The sequence below is a fragment of the Leucopleurus acutus genome, assembly GCF_964270905.1.
Source record: "Leucopleurus acutus genome assembly, chromosome: 16".
NCBI classification, from domain to species: Eukaryota; Metazoa; Chordata; class Mammalia; order Artiodactyla; family Delphinidae; genus Leucopleurus; species Leucopleurus acutus.
The window spans coordinates 15695180-15713718 of record NC_139158.1 but is presented as its reverse complement, the minus strand read 5'-3'; the positions used below and the strand labels follow the sequence as shown (position 1 = coordinate 15713718).

The 18539-nt window shown below is 52.3% G+C and overlaps 1 protein-coding gene across 1 annotated transcript; it reads right to left on the bottom strand.

Annotated features, from left to right (window-relative positions):
* Positions 1-407: 407 nt before the first annotated feature.
* ZNF629 (zinc finger protein 629) lies at positions 408-5640 on the bottom strand (the record flags this gene model as incomplete). The annotated part of the gene is made up of 3 exons (XM_082856851.1): positions 408-2941; positions 3096-3203; positions 5310-5640. The coding sequence occupies 3 exons, from the start codon at positions 5638-5640 to the stop codon at positions 408-410; spliced, it is 2973 nt and encodes a 990-aa protein (XP_082712977.1).
* Between the last annotated feature and the right edge of the window lie 12899 nt (positions 5641-18539).

The following is an 18539-nucleotide window of genomic DNA, read 5'->3' as shown; positions in this document are numbered from 1 at the left end:
CCATTGTCATATTCCCTGCACTTCCCTGACCCTATAGTTTCACAAGGATTTCAATACAGTTTTATAGAGTTGTCTAGAGACATATTGGGACCTCTTCCTACAATTAATAGGGCTTTTATCCACTATGGTTTATAGGGTTTTTCTGCTACAGACTTAAAGGGCTTTTTTTTCCTACGTATTTATAGGGTTTCTAACCCAACAGTTTTTCTCTACTGCCGTATAAGTGGTTCCCACCAACAATTTTAAAGGGTTTCTCATCACTGATGTAAAAGCACTATTTTTACCCACCATTCTTTATCCTGTGCCTCGCTACAATCTGAAAGAGTTTTCCTCCTTTCCCCACATAATTTTTGGGGAGATCCAGTGTTCCTCTCAGGGCAGAGAGGCCCCTGGTCTCCAGACCCATTTCACAGGGTGACCCCTGGGTGGCAGCTCCTATGGAGGAGGAGGGCTGCGACTTCTGTGAAGCCGTCTCCACACTCGGGGCACAAATAGGGCTTTTCTTCCAAAAGGGTTTTGGGGCTTCCCCCTTCCCCGTGGCTGCTGCTCTCTGTGGGGATGGGGGCTTCCTCCTCATTTTCCTGGCCTGTGGACAGGGTGGCTGGCTCTGGGTGGGGGTCGTCAGGTTTGGGGGACTTTTCTTGGGTATGGGTCTCCTGGTGCCGGATGAGGGCTAGGCGATCGAGGAAGGAGGCCCCACAATCTGAGCAGCTGTAGGGTCTGGCCCCCAGCGGGCTCCTGAGGTGCTCCAGGAGGACCGAAGAGCTCTTCCCCAGCTCCGGACTCTTCTGGGGTTTCCCGCCGGCGTGGACTTTCTGGTGCAGCAGCAGCTCGGAGCTGAGGCCAAAGCTTTTTTTGCATTCGGGGCATTTAAAGGGCTTTCCACTTAGGAAGGGACTGGGCCCTGCCCCTTCCCCTAGGCCAATCCTATAATCAGGAAAGAGAAAGGGCTTTTCGTTGCCGTGGGTGAGCTGATGTTGAAGGAGGACAGCGCGATCCAAAAAGCTTTCTCCACAGTGGGAACAGATGTAGGACTTGGAGGACAACAGACCCAGCCTTTGGCTGAAGCTCTCCTGCCCATCAGGCATTTTAAAGGGCTGTCCTGGGGGGTCAGCTCTGCCCTCCGCCGCACCTGGATAGGAATTTCCTCCAAAAGGGAGCCTGGGGGGTCGAAACTGAGGCGGCTTGGGGGCGGAGTGTGCAGGGAGGCCATCTGAATTTTTGTAGGGGTTTTCTCCAATATGGATCCTCTGATGCTGCATGAAAATGCCCTCGTCATTGAACCCCTTTCCGCAGACGAGACACTTGTGTGGTTTGGCTCCAGGGGGTGGGGTCAGCAGGGCAGGGTCCCCGAGCCCCAGGAGGCTGTCGCCCTGAGCTCTTCGGGCGGGGGTCTTGCCCCTTTCATGGATCACTCGATGCTGCTCCAGCTCGTGCGCCTCCAAGAAGGCCTTCCCGCAGTCGGAACACACGAAGAGGTTCTCATCCATGTGGGTGCGCACGTGCGTAATGAGGTTCGAGCTCTGGCTGAAGCTCTTGCCGCACTCGGGGCACTTGTAGGGCTTCTCGCCCGTGTGCGTGCGCCGGTGCTGGATGAGGTGGGAGCTGCGGATGAAGCTCTTGCCGCAATCGGAGCACTTGTAGGGCTTCTCGCCGGTGTGGATGCGCTGGTGGCGGATGAGGGTGGAGCTCATGATGAAGCTCTTGCCGCAGTCGGCACAGATGTAGGGCCGCTCGCCGCGGTGGATGCGCTGGTGATTGATGAGGTTGGAGCTGACGCTGAAGCTCTTGCCGCACTCGGGGCACTTGTAGGGCCGCTCGCCCGTGTGTGTGCGCTGGTGCCGCAGCAGCGTGGCGCTCAGCGTGAAGGTCTTGCCGCACACCGGGCACTTGAACGGGTCCTCGCGCAGGTGAGTCCGCTGGTGCTTGATGAGGGTGGAGCTGTGGCCGAAGCTCTTGCCGCACTCCAGGCACTCGTAGGGCTTCTCTCCGGTGTGCGTGCGCTGGTGCTGGGTCAGCTCCGAGCTCTGGATGAAGCTCTTGCCGCACTCGGTGCAGCGGTACGGCTTCTCGCCGGCGTGGATCTTCTGGTGCTTGAGGAGGTTGTGGTTCTGGCCGAAGCGCTTGCCGCACTCGGGGCACTTGTAGGGCTTCTCGCCCGTGTGGGTGGCCTGGTGCTGGATGAGGTCCGAGCTGCGGTAGAAAGCCCGCCGGCACTCGCCGCACTTGTACGGCTTCTCGCCCGTGTGAGAGCGCTGGTGCTTGATGAGGTTGGTGCTCTGGGTGAAGGCCTTCTCGCACTCGGTGCACTTGTAGGGCTTCTCGCCCGTGTGCGTGCGCTGGTGCTGCACCAGGTTGGAGCTCCAGCTGAAGCACTTGCCGCAGTCGGGGCACTTGTAGGGCTTCTCGCCCGTGTGCGTGCGCTGGTGCTGCACCAGGTGTGAGCTCTGCGTGAAGCTCTTGCCGCACTCGGAGCAGGTGTTGGGCCGCTCGCCTGTGTGGATGCGCTGGTGCCGCAGCAGCTTGGACCACTGGCTGAAGCTCTTGCCGCACTCGTTGCAGATGTAGGGCTTCTCGGCCCCGGAAGGGCGGCCTTGCACCAGCTCCCGCAGGCTGGGCTCGTTGGCCGGGACCACCGGGGGGCTGTTCCAGGTGGTCAGAGTCCCCCACTGCCAACTGGCCTCACAGGCCTTGGTCCAGTCAGACGGGGTCGGGACTACCTCGGGGGTTGGGGGGTCCAGAGGGGTCTGGTGGTCTGAGGGGTTGGAGTGACCCAGCGGGGCCGGGGGGTCCTGGGGGACTGAGGGATCCTGGGAGGGTGTCTCCAAGGGCATCTCTGGTGGGTCCTTGAATTCTGGACTCTGAGTTGGATCTCCCAAGATGACCTCCTCCCCAGAACTTTCCTGCTGAGGGCTCTCCTCTTCGTTCCCACTGTCGGCACCTACAGAGAGAAAGGGAGTCTCCAGCCCCCATTTCCTTTCAGAACACGGGCCGAGCATCACTTCCCTCCCCTGGGTTTCCCCCAGAGTCTGCGCCCCTCCCTGAACTGGGGCTACTGTCTTGTCAGGACCGCAGTCCCTTCTTGTGTCCCTCACCTCGATAAGCATCGTCGGGGCTCAGCTCAGGACCCTGCAGATCAGGGCCCCACAGCGCTGCCTCGGGCTCCATCCCAGAACTCAGGACTGCCCAGTGCTCCAGGGACCCTGGGGAGGGGAGGGGAGGGGAGAGAGCACACCATGGGAGCTGACCTCCCGCCTTCCTTTACTCCCCCAGCCCCACTCCCCCACCTGCCCACCCCCCAGCCCCTATTTCTCCTGATCTGAACTGCAGTCTCCTACCTCCCCATTTTTCTGGGCATCAGTTCTCACCGCGCCCACACCCCTCCCCCCACCCCGCCCCCGCAGGCCAGATTCCTGCTCCAGATCTTAAGATCACAACTAAGCAAGTAGGTGAATTTAAGAGTGTAATTAAAAGCTCATCAGTCATAACCCTTTGAACCCACACTGGGGGCTGGAGAGGTATTATCTGACACCCACAGGGGAAGCAGGCTCTCACCCTACCCCTCTGATGCCCAGAGGCTGGGAAACCTGTTATTTTGCTAATCAGAGGAAGTTCATTAAAGACTCTAATTTTCCTCCTTTCCGCCCTACAAGTGCACCGCTGCTAATTGGGACCAATAAACTTTCCTTATGAACCCCATAGACAACCAAGACTGCCTGGAACACTTAAAGAGTTAAAAAAAGAAAGTAACCACCCTGATTTCCCTGAGGGGACAGGGCCCTCCAAAAGACTGGGGCACTTTCCCGTTATCCAAGCACAGAAAGAAGGTCGAAGCTCGGGCCAGAGGTAGGGAGAGGGGGCAGTTTAAAGCCATCGGGGGCTTCTGCAGGAACTACCTTGAGAGGGAATTGGAAAGGAAAAGAGAGGCGGGATGAGTGTGTGGAGACCACCTGGCAGCTGACAGCTAGCTGACACAGTGCCCGCTGTGCTGTCCTCATTGTCGCACCCCATCCTCCCCACAGTCCTATGAGGAGACCCAGGAATCAGGCTGTCCATTTTCCAGATTACGAAATCAATGCCCAGGGAGATTTCTCCAAGGTCACAGGCTGGGAAGTGGCAGAGCTAAGACCAGATATGCAAGGCTCTGTGTCTGGCTTGTCGCAGCCTCTAAGAGAGGGAAGTGACCTTGAAAGTCATGTGAAACTCATAAACGTGGGCAGCTGGGGAAAGAAGCTCAGACAGAGCCTGCTGGCCATGGGAACGGGATGGAGAAATTCCTGGGATCAAGAGGTTTCCCTGGCTGTAAAAGGAGGCGTTGGATCCTGACAATCTGTAGCTGTGAACTCGAAACAGAGTACTCCCCGCTGAAGGCTTCCACTACCACTCCCATCCTGGTACCCCTTCCTCTAATCCATCTTCTCTTTCGTTACTGCTGTATCCCATCCCTAACACGTAATAGGTGCTCAATAAATTTTGAATGAACGAAAGATGAATGAATGAGATGCCCCTTGCTCCTAGAAAACCTGTTTGGTCCAATGCCTTTAAAGGGGATGGCAGCAGAGGAGCAGGAGTTCAGAATAAAACACAGGCAGCTGTCACTCCAGAGACAGTCATATGATTCCATGATGAGGGAACAGGGCCACAGGAGTTAAGTGCTAGGAGGAGAACTCCCCAGAGAGACCCTGGGGAGGGCCTGGGCTTTGAGTGGCCATGTGGGATGACCACTGTGTGTATGGGGGCGGTGGTGCAAGGACTTGTGAGAAGGCAGCAGGGTGGTGACCAAAGTGAAGCAGGAGCTAGCTGAAGCCTGCCAAACAGCAGTAGGAGAGAGAGGGCTTAGATGTTAGGAAGTAAATGAACTTCTTCATCTCCGCAGCTCCTTAGGCTATGAGAATCCCCCACCCCCATCTGTAAGTGTCTTTGGGAAGGTGGAAGCAGGGACTTCTGCCAAGCTGGGGGCTGCCTGACTATGTTGAAGAGGCCTGCTGTGTTTGCTGAGGACAGGTAAGAATTTATGTACCACGATCGTCTCTCGAGAAATTCAAACTCAGCGATCCAGGGTAGAAGGGAAGGGGTTAATGACAAGGCCGACTTGGAGTATCAAAGTGGGGAGAAGGAGGGAGGCAAGAAGTGCTTCGGCCTGCAGCGGCCTCGACCTCAGGCCAGCCCCACTGCGGAGGGAGGGAGGGAGGGAAGGAGAGGAGGAGGCTGCCTCACAGAGAGGTGTGGAGAGCGGCCCAGGGTGACCCTGACATGGAGGCAGCCGCGGGAATACAGCCACCCTGGCCCCGGCCCCCCGACGCCCACACCAGCCCGGACCCTGGACTTCTGCTCCAGCCGGTCCCCACGACCCTCCTTCTGGCTCCCAACCCCGAGTCTGGCATCCTCCCCTCCCCCGCCCGGGGCACCCAGGATTCCCGGCTCTCCCGCGGCGCCCCGGCCCCCGGCCCGGCCCGCCAGGCCGAATTCCCTCTTCCCAGAATGCTCACGCCCTCCCCTCCCCCACAGCCAGACCCTCGCGCTCTTCCCAGAATCCTCGGCCCTCACGGCCCCTTCCCGGCCCCCACCCCTAACCCGGGCGGCCCGGGGGCGGGGGAGGGGGCTCAGTCCCGCGCCCGGCCCCTGCCTCTCGCGCCCCATTGTTCCCCGGCGGCCGTCCCGGGCCCTCCGGGCCAACCCCCCGGGAACCCAGGCGCCCCCAACTCACGGCTCTGGGGTCTGGGAAAGGCCGGAAGGCAGAATCCAGCCCCAGGGGACTTAACCCCTTGAATGCCCTGCCTCGGGGGGCGGGCTAGATGCCGAGGACTCTGGGGTCCTTCTCAAGGGGTGATCCCAGGCTGAGGACCCGGGGACCAGTTCAGGGTGACTGGGACGGAGCAGGAAGTGACCCCAGCTTCCCGGGCCCCTCTAGCCTGGAGTCAGAGCATCAGCTCTATGGGATTTAACCCTTTGCCTCCCACAGCCTGGGAGAAAAAGAGGACGGGAAGCAGGGAGGTGGCTGAGACGACGCCCCTCTCTCCGTCTCCAGTGGAAGCCAGTTCTCGGGGGAACCCAGATACCAGTGAGGGGCTCCGGATTTATGGCCACCCTCCATTTCACAGGGGCTCCGCCTGCCGCTCCCAGAAAGCCCTATCTCAGATTTGTTGGCTGCTGGTCTCCGGGGCCTGCCTTTGTTGGGACTCAGACCCAGGCATGGGTCCTGGATGCCTGGATTATGGGGTGGGAGCCAGGGCTGGCAGGACAGACCTGGAGACGGAACATCCTACAGATCAAAAATGGCTTAGGTGAAATAAGAAGTCACAGCAACGAGCATTTGGGCTGAGGGGACCAGCGCAGCCACGAGAGATTTGTGGCAGCCCTGTGTCCCTAGCCCCAGCCTCACTGGGAAGTGTGTGCTGGCCCCTCTTCCCCAGTTAGCTCCCCTCAGAGGAGGAAACTGAGGCCCCGTGGTGGCAGGAGGGAGGAGGGCAAGAACGTTTCCCAGTAGCTCCAGGGGCACCCAACTCAGAGCAAGAGAAAAACCCTGGTGGCCTCAAGTCCAGGTTATCTAGGCCCCCAATTTTTATAGCCTTTTTCTCTTTTCCTCCTCATCACAATCAATGGTTATCCCCATTTTACAGGAGAGGAAACTAAGGTGTGAGAAGTGAGGGAACGTGCTTAAGCCATGCCATTATTTCAGTTTAACACATTGGTATATGGAAGCCTATTATTTCTGGGGACTGTGGGGAACATAACGGCAGGGAGACCTCAGAGCTGAACAAAAATTGGGCTCTCTACCCTCGAGAACTCAAGAGGTTTGATTGTGTGTGTGTGTGTGTGTGTGTGTGTGTGTGTGTGTGTGTGATAAACACAAAGGAATTACAAATCACATTCACAAAGAGAATGTGAAAAGGGCTATCTGTCCAGAGATGTGAGGGAGTGAGGGGAGGAACAAACTGTCAGAAATTGCTAAGGGGAGGCAACTCCTCTGGGCCTACATATGCAGTTTAGAGAGTGTGACCAGCAGAAGAGGCCCTGCTGGCCCTGCCTCTGCTCCTTATCAGAGCTGTCTCCTTCCACCTTCCCTAGCAGGCATATCTCCATCTTATCCTTGGCTTCTGTCACCTTTGACACCTCAGTCAAGCCTCAGGGCCTTTACTCCTCCTGGCCCCCCTTCCCCTGCTCTGTTTCTCTGAAGCACGCATCACCTCTGGCACTGCCTTCCCCTCCCGCACACACAGGGGTTAAGATCTGCTCCATCAGGGCAGGGGCCTGGCTTCTTGTAATCACTGCTGTCTCCACTGCACCTAGAACAGTAATGGCAGGTAGTAGGTGCTCAGTGTGTGGAATGAAGTCATCCTTCTGCCTCTTCCATCTGTTTCTGGATTAATCCCTAGGCTGGACAGATGGGGTAGAGTTGGGCAGAGCCTCCACTGCACAATCACATTCGTTCCCAGACATCCCCACTCTCCCCTTTGCTCTGAGGGACAGGTGAGAAGGAGGCCGACTTGGGATCAGAGAGGCTTGTGGGCAGATCCGGCCCTCAAGGCTCTCTTCTGCCCTCCCAGGGCTGCAAAAGCCTGACCTGGCCGTGGGGCAGTAAGTCTACAGGAAAGCTGTACCCTGGAGGCTCACAGAAGAGTTGAATTTGGCCTACAAGGTTTTGGGGTTTTTTAAAAACTGAATTAATTGCCACATTTAAAAATTGGTACATTTCACATAAAAATTCAAATTTTGGAAAATCCAAAGATGTGGCAACATCACCCAAATTTTCACATGGCAACAACTGGCTGGGCGGTAGCTTCCTTCTTTAGAGAGGCACGGGCTTTCCAGTTTGTCACAATCCTTGTCACTCCTCTTGTATTCCCCAACTGTGAGGCTGAAAGGTGGTTTCAGGATGTTAATCATCTTTCACTGTTGATGCTCCAGCACCCACTTAACTGTAGCTATTGATTCTGTACCCCTTGATCTGTGTCTACCAGGTTCAGAGAAATAAATAGGATGATGTCTGCTGACGTAGTTCCTTTGGTTATTCACTACATGCTGGGCACTCTTCCAAGGGTTTACATGTAGTAACTCCATGAACCTTCAAAACAACTCATGAAACCAATATTATTATTATTTGAGGATAGAGTAAGTCACTTGTACACTGCTTACTAGTGACAGAGATGGATTCAAACCCAGGCATGCTGACTTCAGAACCATCAGGGCTCAGGTTGGCTGCGTGTGTGTGTGTGTGTGTGTGTGTGTGTGTGTGTGTGTGTGTGTGTGTGTTTCTGGGACCACAGAGTAAGCCTCTCAGCCCTGCCATTCTCTCCTCATCTTGCTCCACAAGCTGGAGAGAGGAATAGGGAAGGGCAGGGCACTCCGGGTGGGCCAAGCCATTTTCCAGAAAGTTTCCTGTCCTGCTTCTAGGGAGGCAAAGGGCGCTCTGACTATAGACGACAGTGTGCTGTCCTGTTGCCTATAGTCAGCTGGCACAGTGGCCGTGAAGGAGACCCTCCTGGCAGGGGAATTCCTGGAAGGATGAGGATTGGATTGACTCCCTGCCTTTCATGGACAACCCACCGCCATGTTCTTCTTGGTCACAGCTCACGAGCCTCCCACATGGCCCCTTAATACAGGGCCTTGTGCCCCGAGGCCCAGGTTGCTTTGAGGGCAGTGAGGTCCTGGAGGTAGATCCTGATCCAAACCCTGCTCCATCCTCACTGCCAGGATGATCTTGGGCAAGTCACTTTGCCTCTTGGAGATTTAACTTCCTCTTCTTTGGAAAGAGGATGAGCCTTGGTTTCCAAGGGACGGGAGGGTTAAATGAGATGATGCAAGAATTTGGAGCTGACCAACTCTAGCCACGTCTGCCTCAGTCTTCCTCATCAGAGGGCACAGCCCTCAGCCTGGTGGGCAGGAGAGCCAGGAGTCTGGAAATCTGGGTAATGTCCTGAGTAATCTGGGAGGACTTGGGGCCACGACTAGACACTCCAATCCCCTGCTGTATGGATGGGGACGCTCTCAGGGCAGGATGCAAGGACTGGGAAGGTGAAGCTGGAGGAGGCCACTCACCTCACCACCCCAGGCACCTTGTCACCAGGACAGCTGTCTAACCACAGGCAGAAAGGCTGCCAGATGCTGCCACCAGGAACGGATGGGGCCTTCTTCCGCGGAGATATGCGTGCCCACAGGGAACATTGGGAGCTGCTATTCAGGAACGTGGTTCTCAAATTTGGGACAAGAGCTGGGTCTGGGGACCTGGGGGTCCCTTCCACCTCTGAGAGTCTGAGATTCCAGACTGAGGAACTGCTCAAGTGCCAATGGTGGCTCCTAAGGCTTTGTCACAACAAGTCCCTCCCTCCTGGTGCCTCCCGACCACCGTGTCCCCTGAGCTCAGAACCAAGTCCTTCCTTTACATTCTCTTCCTCAGAAATCTCCTGTTGCATGTGGTCAGTTCCAAATCCTTAGCTGTTAGCTGCCCAGCTCTGCCCCATCCTCAAAGCCTTAGCTCTTTCTCTCCATCTGCCGAACAGACCCGTCCACTTCGCCCTCATCCCAGATTCACTGGCTCCTTTTCCCTACACGATACCAAGCCTGGGGGGTCCATCTTCTGTACCCCTTAGCCAGTAGGTCCTCAGGCCTATGGCACCCCTGCTGAGTCCATCCAGCTCTTCCATCCGCCTGCCCCGGGCCACTGCAGCCCCCTGGTTCTCATTCCTGAATTACCACAGTGACTTTCCAGCCAGCTGTCCTGCTTCCAGTGTTCTTTACTTCTCCCCACCCATCTGGTGCCCATGGGTCTCCCCAAAGGCACTGCAGTGTTTGCCCTCAGAATGACTCCATGGTCCTCATCCTCAACAGAGATGGTTGGTTTGTTTTTTTAATTTTTGGAAATTACGGAACTTTTCTATTTTTATAAAGTTAAAATAACTTTGATTAAGCTACTGAAGACCACATATATCATTGTGTAAATAAAATTAACTTATATATTAAGTAAATGTGTATGTTATATATATGTGTGTATATTATATATATATAATACAAATGAAGAGAAATGAAATCTTAGTATACTGTTTTGAAACCAAATATTTGCATTAAGGTATGATCTGAACTAACTCTAGTCGCTAAGCTTTCAGGGCCTCAGTTACCACCTCTGCAAAATGACATGGTCGCTCAGATGTTCTCCAACCGCAAGAGTCCGACTCTGTGAATAACTTTTGTGTATATCTTGACTATTCTGGGGAGTTTGCATAAGTACCTGGAAATAGTTACTTCTGGGGAGGAGAACTGAGAATCTGAAGTAAGAGCAAGACTTAGCTTTGTAATCTTTTGTTCTGTTTGATGATTTCCAATTTAGAGAAAAAAAACAACAACCACTTTTTTTTTTTTTGTGGTACGCGGGCCTCTCATTGTTGTGGCCTCTCCCGTTGCAGAGCACAGGCTCCGGACGCGCAGGCCCAGCGGCCATGGCTCACGGTCCCAGCTGCTCCACGGCACGTGAGATCCCCCTGGACCGGGGCACGAACCCGCGACCCCTGCATCGGCAGGCGGACTCCCAACCACTGCGCCACCAGGGAAGCCCACAACCACTTTTTAAATGGAAGATTAGGAGTGGAGATTGTGGGATTTAAAAAAAAAGTTGATTTCCTTTTCAGGTTTGTACTAATCTGAGTCAAATTAGGTCGATTCAACTGATTTCCTACCCATATGTGACACATGGACTAACCTTCTGGAGAGGTTCCCATCAGCCCTGGGAACAAATGCTCTACTGGGGCCTAAGCAAGGGAAAGGAGGTTGAAGACAGACGGAGGAGAGTATTATATTGTCACACACATTAAAGTTCTTTTAAAAAAATCGGGAAGCTCTCAAAAGTTTGAAGCCTGATTGACATCCCCCAAGGAACCTAGAATTATGCCTGTAGAACAGTGAAGTTCAAACCCACGGAGGGCCTGGCCCTATCTGAACGCAGCCTTTCTGCCTCCCTCACAGGTAATCCCCACCCTCCCACATACCAAGGGCTCCACCCCACCCATCCCCTGACAGAGTAAGGGCTGTCCTGCTTCTGGGCCTTTCACCAAACCCTGACTCCCTCCCTCTGCTCTAAAGCACTTCCCTTCCTCCTGTCCACGTAGCTGAGTCTGGTCTGTCTGCAGGGTCCTGATCAAATACCAGCCAACGTAAATCTAGGCCCTGATAGTAGCTCACATTGAGTAAGCATTTTACAACTTATACTTTCATTCACATGAAGGCATTTGTTTCTACCTTTGAGAGGCAAGTATTATCATCCTCTTTTTACTCACAAGGGAATGGGACTTCAAACAAGTCAGATAACATGTTCTAGGCCACAGATCAACTGTGAAGTCTTGGATTTCCCAGCTTTAAGACTGGGGCTTCTCTCCTTCGAAATCCAGCTAAATCCTACCTCTTCCTTCCCTGACTACAGTGTCTCCTAGATAACTGTCCTCACCTTTGTCTGGGTCTGACCTCAGGGATTCCTAAGTTCTACTTAACACCTTTGCCACATCTGGGTACCCACTGTACTATTATTTATTTGATATGTTTCCTTCAATTTGACTCATTTTTCTTTTTCTTTTTTTGGCCACAGTGAGCAGCTTGCGGGATCTTAGCTCCCTGACCAGCGCTCAAACCCAGGCCCCCTGCCGTGGAAGCACAGAGTCCTAACCACTGGACCACCAGGGAATTCCCTGACTGACGCCTTCTGACTGCTGAGAGGTTCTTGTTTTGCTTTGTAGGTCTGTTTATTTCCAAATACAGCTTCATAAGCAGAACTATGAAGTCAAAGATATGCAGCCTTTCTCTAAGATTTATGTCCTCAGATATTAAAACGACCCCTTTAAGTTGGTACCATAAGGGAGATGAGGGAACCTGGCAGTTGTGTTTGTTTCTTTATTTGTACCTTGCTTGGTTTCAACAAAGACTTGAAGCATTGCAACAGGTGCCTGGCATCTAGTAAGCCTCACAGCCGCTAAAACGCTGGCCATAATTACTGACAGTAGCAGTAGTAGGGTATCATGATCAAGATAAAAAATAAAATGGCAAAGGGAAAATAAGGGGTGAAATGATAACATGAATCCAGGGTTGGTATACAATACATATGTATAAAGCTCTGTTTATAACTACTAAAAGTGGGTTACAGATTCGCTGTGCTTTCTAGAGGCTGAAGCAAAAATTGGTTACAAAACTCACGTGAGGTTTGGGAGAAAGTTCTCCGGTGAGTCCTCATCAAGATGACATTTTGAGATGCCGAGGGCCATGTCTTCAACCCATCCCCTAATTCTGGATCCAGTCCAACACAGAGACAGATGGCAAACACAGCTCCGACGGGGCATGATAAGCAGCATGGCTGCCATAAATGCAGCCGGTTTTAAAGACACTATTACAAATTACACATCCCACTCATAATCCCAATAGGGGGATTAACTACAACATGCATCTTTAGGCTTTTTTGGGGGTTTGGCAGATTAGATACACAGTACCTCTTCCTTGTCGTCTCCAGGGGCCATTCACAAAGAATGAAACATTGGTGGCCCTAGAAATACCCAACTGATAAGAAGATGGTTTTGTTTCAAGCTTTAAGGGGGATAGTATTTGGAGGTTTTGTTTGTCTGGTTTTTCACCCTTGAGATCTGATCACTAGATTTGGAAAATACTGCCTTTTACAGGGGCAATCAAGCTGCTCTGGCTTACAGCTGTTCTATCTCCAGATCATCTGTCCAGCTTTCTTCCCCTTTTCTCAGATGTCTAGGGCCTATAACCTCAGAGGGCTCAGGTTTGACCTCCTTCCTTCCACTTTAACTAATATCTTTTTTTTTTTTTCCAGCCACACTGTGTAGCTTGTGGGATCTTAGTTCCTGGATCAGGGATTGAACCCAGGCCCACGGCAGTGAAAGCCCCAAGTCCTAACCACTGGACCGCCAGGGAACTCCCACTGATATCTTTTGTGCCAAGCATTTTCCATGAGTTATTTTAGTTTTTGCCATAACTCTGGCACATGGCTATTACTGCCCCTATTTTATGCTGAAGAAGTGGAAGTTCAGAGATATATGAAGTAGCTTGCCCAAGGTCACCCTGTTAGGTAAAAGCTGTGATTATTGCAGTCTGATAGGACTCAGTGTCCTTCCTCTTCCCTACACCATGCCATTGTACTCACAAATCATCCATTTGATGGTCTGGTTTAGAATTCTAGCTGAGTTAAACATCAAGATTCTTGGCCGTTGGTTTGTGTTACTGATATCTTTCCCCTCTTTTGAAAATCATGATTTCATTTGTCTGTCTTTTGTACCTCTTCTCCAAGGAGTCAGGTGGCTTAGAGCTCATTGGCAAATTTTCTCAATTTCTTCGTCCAAGTCAGATCAGACGTGACTTAGTTCAAAGCAGCATGATGCTTTCTTAAAATCTCACACCTCCAATGTCAGGTTTCAATTTTCTCTCACCAGTGTTGGTTATAAAACAAACCTCAGTGGCACAGTGGTTAAGAATCCGCCTGCCAATGCAGAGGACATAGGTTCGATCCCTGGTCCGGGAAGATCCTACATGCCACAGAGCAACTAAGCCTGTGAGCCACAATTACTGAGCCTGCGTGCCACAACTACTGAAGCCCGCTCACCTAGAGCCCGTGCTCTGCAACAAGAGAAGCCACCACAATGAGAAGCCCATGAACCGCAACGAAGAGTAGCCCCTACTCGCCACAACCAGAGAAAAAAGCCCGTGCACAGCAACGAAGACTCAATGCAGCCAGAAACAATAAATAAATAAAAATATTAAATTTATTTTAAAAAAATGTTGCTATGTGAAAAAAGCCAGGGGAAAAGCAAGTATCTACAGTGTGCTATCATTTTTATGTTTTTCTAAAAGGAGATGCTTGCATATGCATAAAGTATCTCTAGAAAGATACATAAGAAATTGGTAACATGCTCACCTCAGCAGGTGTTGATAGAGGATGGGGCAGCCAGAGGCAGGAGGCTGGCTGGCTTTGCACTTTTATCTTTTTATACCATTTGAATTTTTTTTTTCAAACTATGAAAAGAAGTGAGGGCTTCCCTGGTGGCACAGTGGTTGAGAGTCCGCCTGCCGATGCAGGGGACGCGGGTTCGTGTCCCAGTCCCGGAAGATCCCACATGTCACGGAGCAGCTGGGCCCGTGAGCCATGGCCGCTGAGCCTGCACGTCCGGAGCCTGTGCTCCGCAACGGGAGAGGCCACAACAGTGAGAGGCCCACGTACCGCAAAAAAAAAAAAAAAAAAAAAAAAGAAGTGAAAAGGAAAAATTATTAGAAAACATCTCCCCTGTATTGTATGGACATGGTTTTCCTTACTGGAGAAAGTGTGTATGGTCTTTGAACCAGTGTGGCCTCATGCTCCTTTTCCTGCCTTGGGTACATTAAATGAGGTATTCATGTCCTAAGCAGTCCTGACTAAACCATTAACTTGTGGAGTGATCCTGGGAAAGCCCCACTCTTGCTTGCAGAAGCGACAAGATGGACAATGTCTAGCCCTCTCAAAGCTTCAACCAGGCAGAGGGAGCGGCGTGCCTAAGGACATGGGGAGGAGGAGGGGAAGAAAGTTGGTGCCCACCAACTCCAGTTCCTCATCTCCCATTGCCTCTCACCCCTTTCACTCACAGCTTCCAGGCCCACCCTCTCCTGGGCTGCTCTCCTGCATGCCTGTCTAGTTGCTAAATCCCTAGAGAATGAAAGGAAGAAAGAACAGCCGCCCACGTCCTCCAGGCTTCCACACACTCTAAGGACCTTTAGTAGTACTAAGCGCTAGAGCCCAGTGAAAACTGCCCAGAGGGACCCTGAGGAGTTGAAGCAGGAAGAAACGGCCAGTCAAACTGGCCCCTGAGGTTTCCACAGGGTGTGTGAAAGGGCGGGCTGGATGGTAATTGTTTTTGCACATAAAAACATGGTTTTAATTTATCCTTAAAATGTATGCTCAACGCCTTTCTCTCTTTGGACGTCTACAACTTGCTTTTTTTTTCTCCTATTTTTTGGCCGCACCACATGGCATGCGGGATCTTAGTTCCGGCACCAGGAATCGTACCCACTGCAGTGGACCTCCAGGGGAATCTGCGCAACTTGCTCCTTTTTAAGGTCACAAGATCCTTTTCTTTAGGCAAGGATGGTGTCCATCCCGGGGCAGTTCCCTTCATTATTGACTTTTGTCCCGTTGGAGGAATTAGGTGATTTTGCACAGCCTCCTCAGCTCTGGACTAACTAGACATCATGTCTGTTTTGATGCTTTAGTTTGGAATTCCCAGAAAAAGTTTTCAATATCAGAGACGCAGTGTGGAGGAGAAGAAGAGCATGTGCCCTGGAACCAGAGGGATCTGAGTTCAAATCAGACTCTGACATACACTCAGTTACCTATAAAATGGGACAAAGAATAATACTCCCTTCACAGAATTGCCCTAAGGCCATAGAGATAAGGTCTGTAAGTAACCTAGCAAGAAGGTCCTCAATCAATAGCAGCCCTTACTATTGTCTCTACCGTGTTCCTTATTCTTGTGTCACAAAACTGACCCTCTACCGACAGACCTTTTAAAAAAGACAGCAGTAATAATAGTAATAATAATGACGTTGGCTAGCATTTATTGAGCACTTCTTATGTGTCAAGCACACTTTTAAGTGCTTACATGTATTAATTCATTGAATCCTTACAGCAAGCCTTTCAGCTAGCTTGGTTATGTTTGCAGGTAAGAAAGCCAAGGCTCAGAGAGGTGAAATGACCTCAGCCGAGCTGGGATAGAAACCGAGGCAGTTGGGCTTCGCCCTCCTGATCTAGGCACCAGAATCATCAAAACGCCCCCCGGAGTGAGCACCAGGCAACTCAACCCTTCTCAGGGAGCAAGTGTACCAATTCCTCCAGAAGCCGATTTCACTTGCCGGGGCCGAAGGGGTTATTCCCACTGAGAAGCCCGCACCCCGGGTTCCTAGAGCGGCCGCGCTGGGGGCGGGAGGAAAATGCGCTTCCGGCCGTGTCGGGACTCGGGAATCGGGCGGGCTGGCTGCGGGCTGCGGCGCTCGGACCCCGCCTCGGCCTGGGCCTCCCCGCGGGGAGGATGAGCTGCGGACGGGAGGAGGGGCAGGGCTCCAGAAAGCGGGGACTGAGCTGGGGAGGGGAGGGCCGGCCCGCGCAGACCAGGGGCCCACCGGGGTGCGGGGAGTGGGGGGTGGTGCCCCTGAACTTGGCCGCCCCGGAGGCTTGTGGTCTTTCCACCGCAGGCTGGTCCGGGGAGGCGCGGGGCGGGCGGCTGTTTCTCGTGGAAGGGCCAGCAGCCCGGTCGCCCGCCGGGGCCCTCGCCGGCCCCTCCCTGAGACCTCGAACGTTCCAGAGCCCGGGGTAAGACTGCGTTCGCTCGTTCCTCCCCGCTCCCAAGTGCGGCCCCGTCCGCCTCCTGCTTAACGCCCACAACCTACCTGAGAAGCCGGCGGCATCACCCCCATTTTGTAGGCAACTGATTTATAAAGTCAGTTTATAAACGGGCTTGTCCCAGACCCTCAAGGGGGCCAGGAGCGAGCCAGGACCGCGCCGCGGTGCTCTGGCCCGCGGACTCATTACCGGCTCAGCATTCGGGTGGTGGGTTAGCATCAGGCTAACTTCTTTCAACTCAGCAGGCCTGAAACCAAGCTGGTTGGCCTTTTCTCTTTGCGAGAGAGCTGGTTCATTCCAAGTCGAGTTGGAACTCCCAGTTATCTTTTCTCCTGCCACCCCCTCTGCTTCCCCCATCTTTTCCTTATCATCTTGTTAGTCTTTGTCTTTTTTTTTTCCCCCAACCTATCTTTCCAGTCCCACTGCCACCATCTTTCAGCTTTCATTGCTGCAAACCTGCGTTGTTGCAGTAACCTTCAATCCTGACTGCTTCCCCTGTTATTTCATATGCCACACCTCCCCACTTTACTCCAGTTGCCCCCAAACCCTTGCATCAAGCCACTCCCCTGTTCAAACAGCCCTTTTGGTCTATCAAACTGAAGTTGTCTATAGGCTCAAGTCAGACCTCTCTAAGCATGGCATTCAAGGCCATTTGAAACTTCATTTCAGCCCATCTTTCTAACCTCATCTCTCTTGGTTCCCTAAATAGAGGTTATAGACTGATAGCTACAGTTGGAAAATGTGTTTCAATGGTCGCAGAGTTTCTTTTCAAAATTCAAGTTGGGACTTCCCTGGCGGTCCAGTAGTTAAGACTCTGTGCTTCCAATGCAGGGGGCACAGTTTCCATCCCTGGCCGGGGAACTAGGATCCCATGTGCCACGTGGCACGGCCAAAAAAAGAAATAAAATTAACAAAATTTGAGTTGATATATAACATTGGGAGATTCCATTAAAGAAAAAACCAAACAGGTTTCCAGCTTTCGATCCATCAAAAGAGCTGGAAACAGCAGGCCGAGGTTCTTACCTCCAGCATCTAGTTTGAACCGAGCAGTGGCTGCCCCCTTTTAGATAGGGCTGTGTTTCCCAGTTCACCCTAGTCCCGTCCACTCCAGAATCTTCCCTGTCTCTGAGCCTGAGGATCAGCTGTTGTGCTTGCACTGATGTTTTTCCTAGAATAGAGAAGTAGGTTTTGGCTCCTGGGTTTCTATCAAAAGGACTCAAATGGAAAGTAAACCCAGAGGGACCTTTGTGTAAAGACAACAGAGAGAGTAAGCTCCCAGCATCCTTCATGCTTTTCCCTTTCTTTCTTGGACCCCATTTCCATTTGAATTTTCCACTTGCCCTACAGGAACCCTCACATCAGCTAGATTGCCTCACAGCCTCTCAGATGAACCGGAGGACCATATCTTTGCAGTATCTTCTCCAGTGAGTAGATTCTATTCAGCAGTGTCCTCGGCTTGTTCTCCTATTCTGTGAAACCTTCCCTGACAACCAAACATCCAACCAACCCCATCCGTCTCATCAGCATTTCTGGAAGCCAGGCACTAGGTTAGATGAGTATGACTAAACGACCATCATTTCTCCCTCCCCTGGATTTCTATGGCCGTGCTTGAATCAATGTCTTATACAGCATCTTGCACATGGTAGGCAGTCAATAAATAATTATCAGCTGATAAATGGCCCAGTCACACATGTCTTATCCTCATGGTTGAACTGTAAGATCTTCGAGGATGGGGTCCAAATTGGATCTATCTTTGCACTGCCCTAGCAACCATTACAGTGCCCGGCACATAGCAGACACGTGGTAATGGCTAAGGAAATAGGTGCCGTAAGGAGGTGCCCCAGACAAGCAATAAATACCGAGTTTCAGTGCAGTCCCATGGCTGGAAGCAGCACCCCTTGCTCCCCCAAGCCCCAGAGGAATGGAGAGCCAGCCCCAGAGAAGAGAGAGCAGAGGCTTACTCAGTCCTGAAAGCCAGGAGCACTTCACAGACCCCTCAGCCTGGAGGCTCTGCTCAGGATTCAGCTAAAGCTACATCTAGGACCGAGCTGTATCCATGTGACCTTGTGAGTGAAACCCAACCTGATTCTGATTCTGAATTCCAAGCTCTAGAATAACAACAATGGTTCACATGTACTGAGGCGCCCTCTGAGCCAAGCACTGCCCCTTGCTACACACCCAT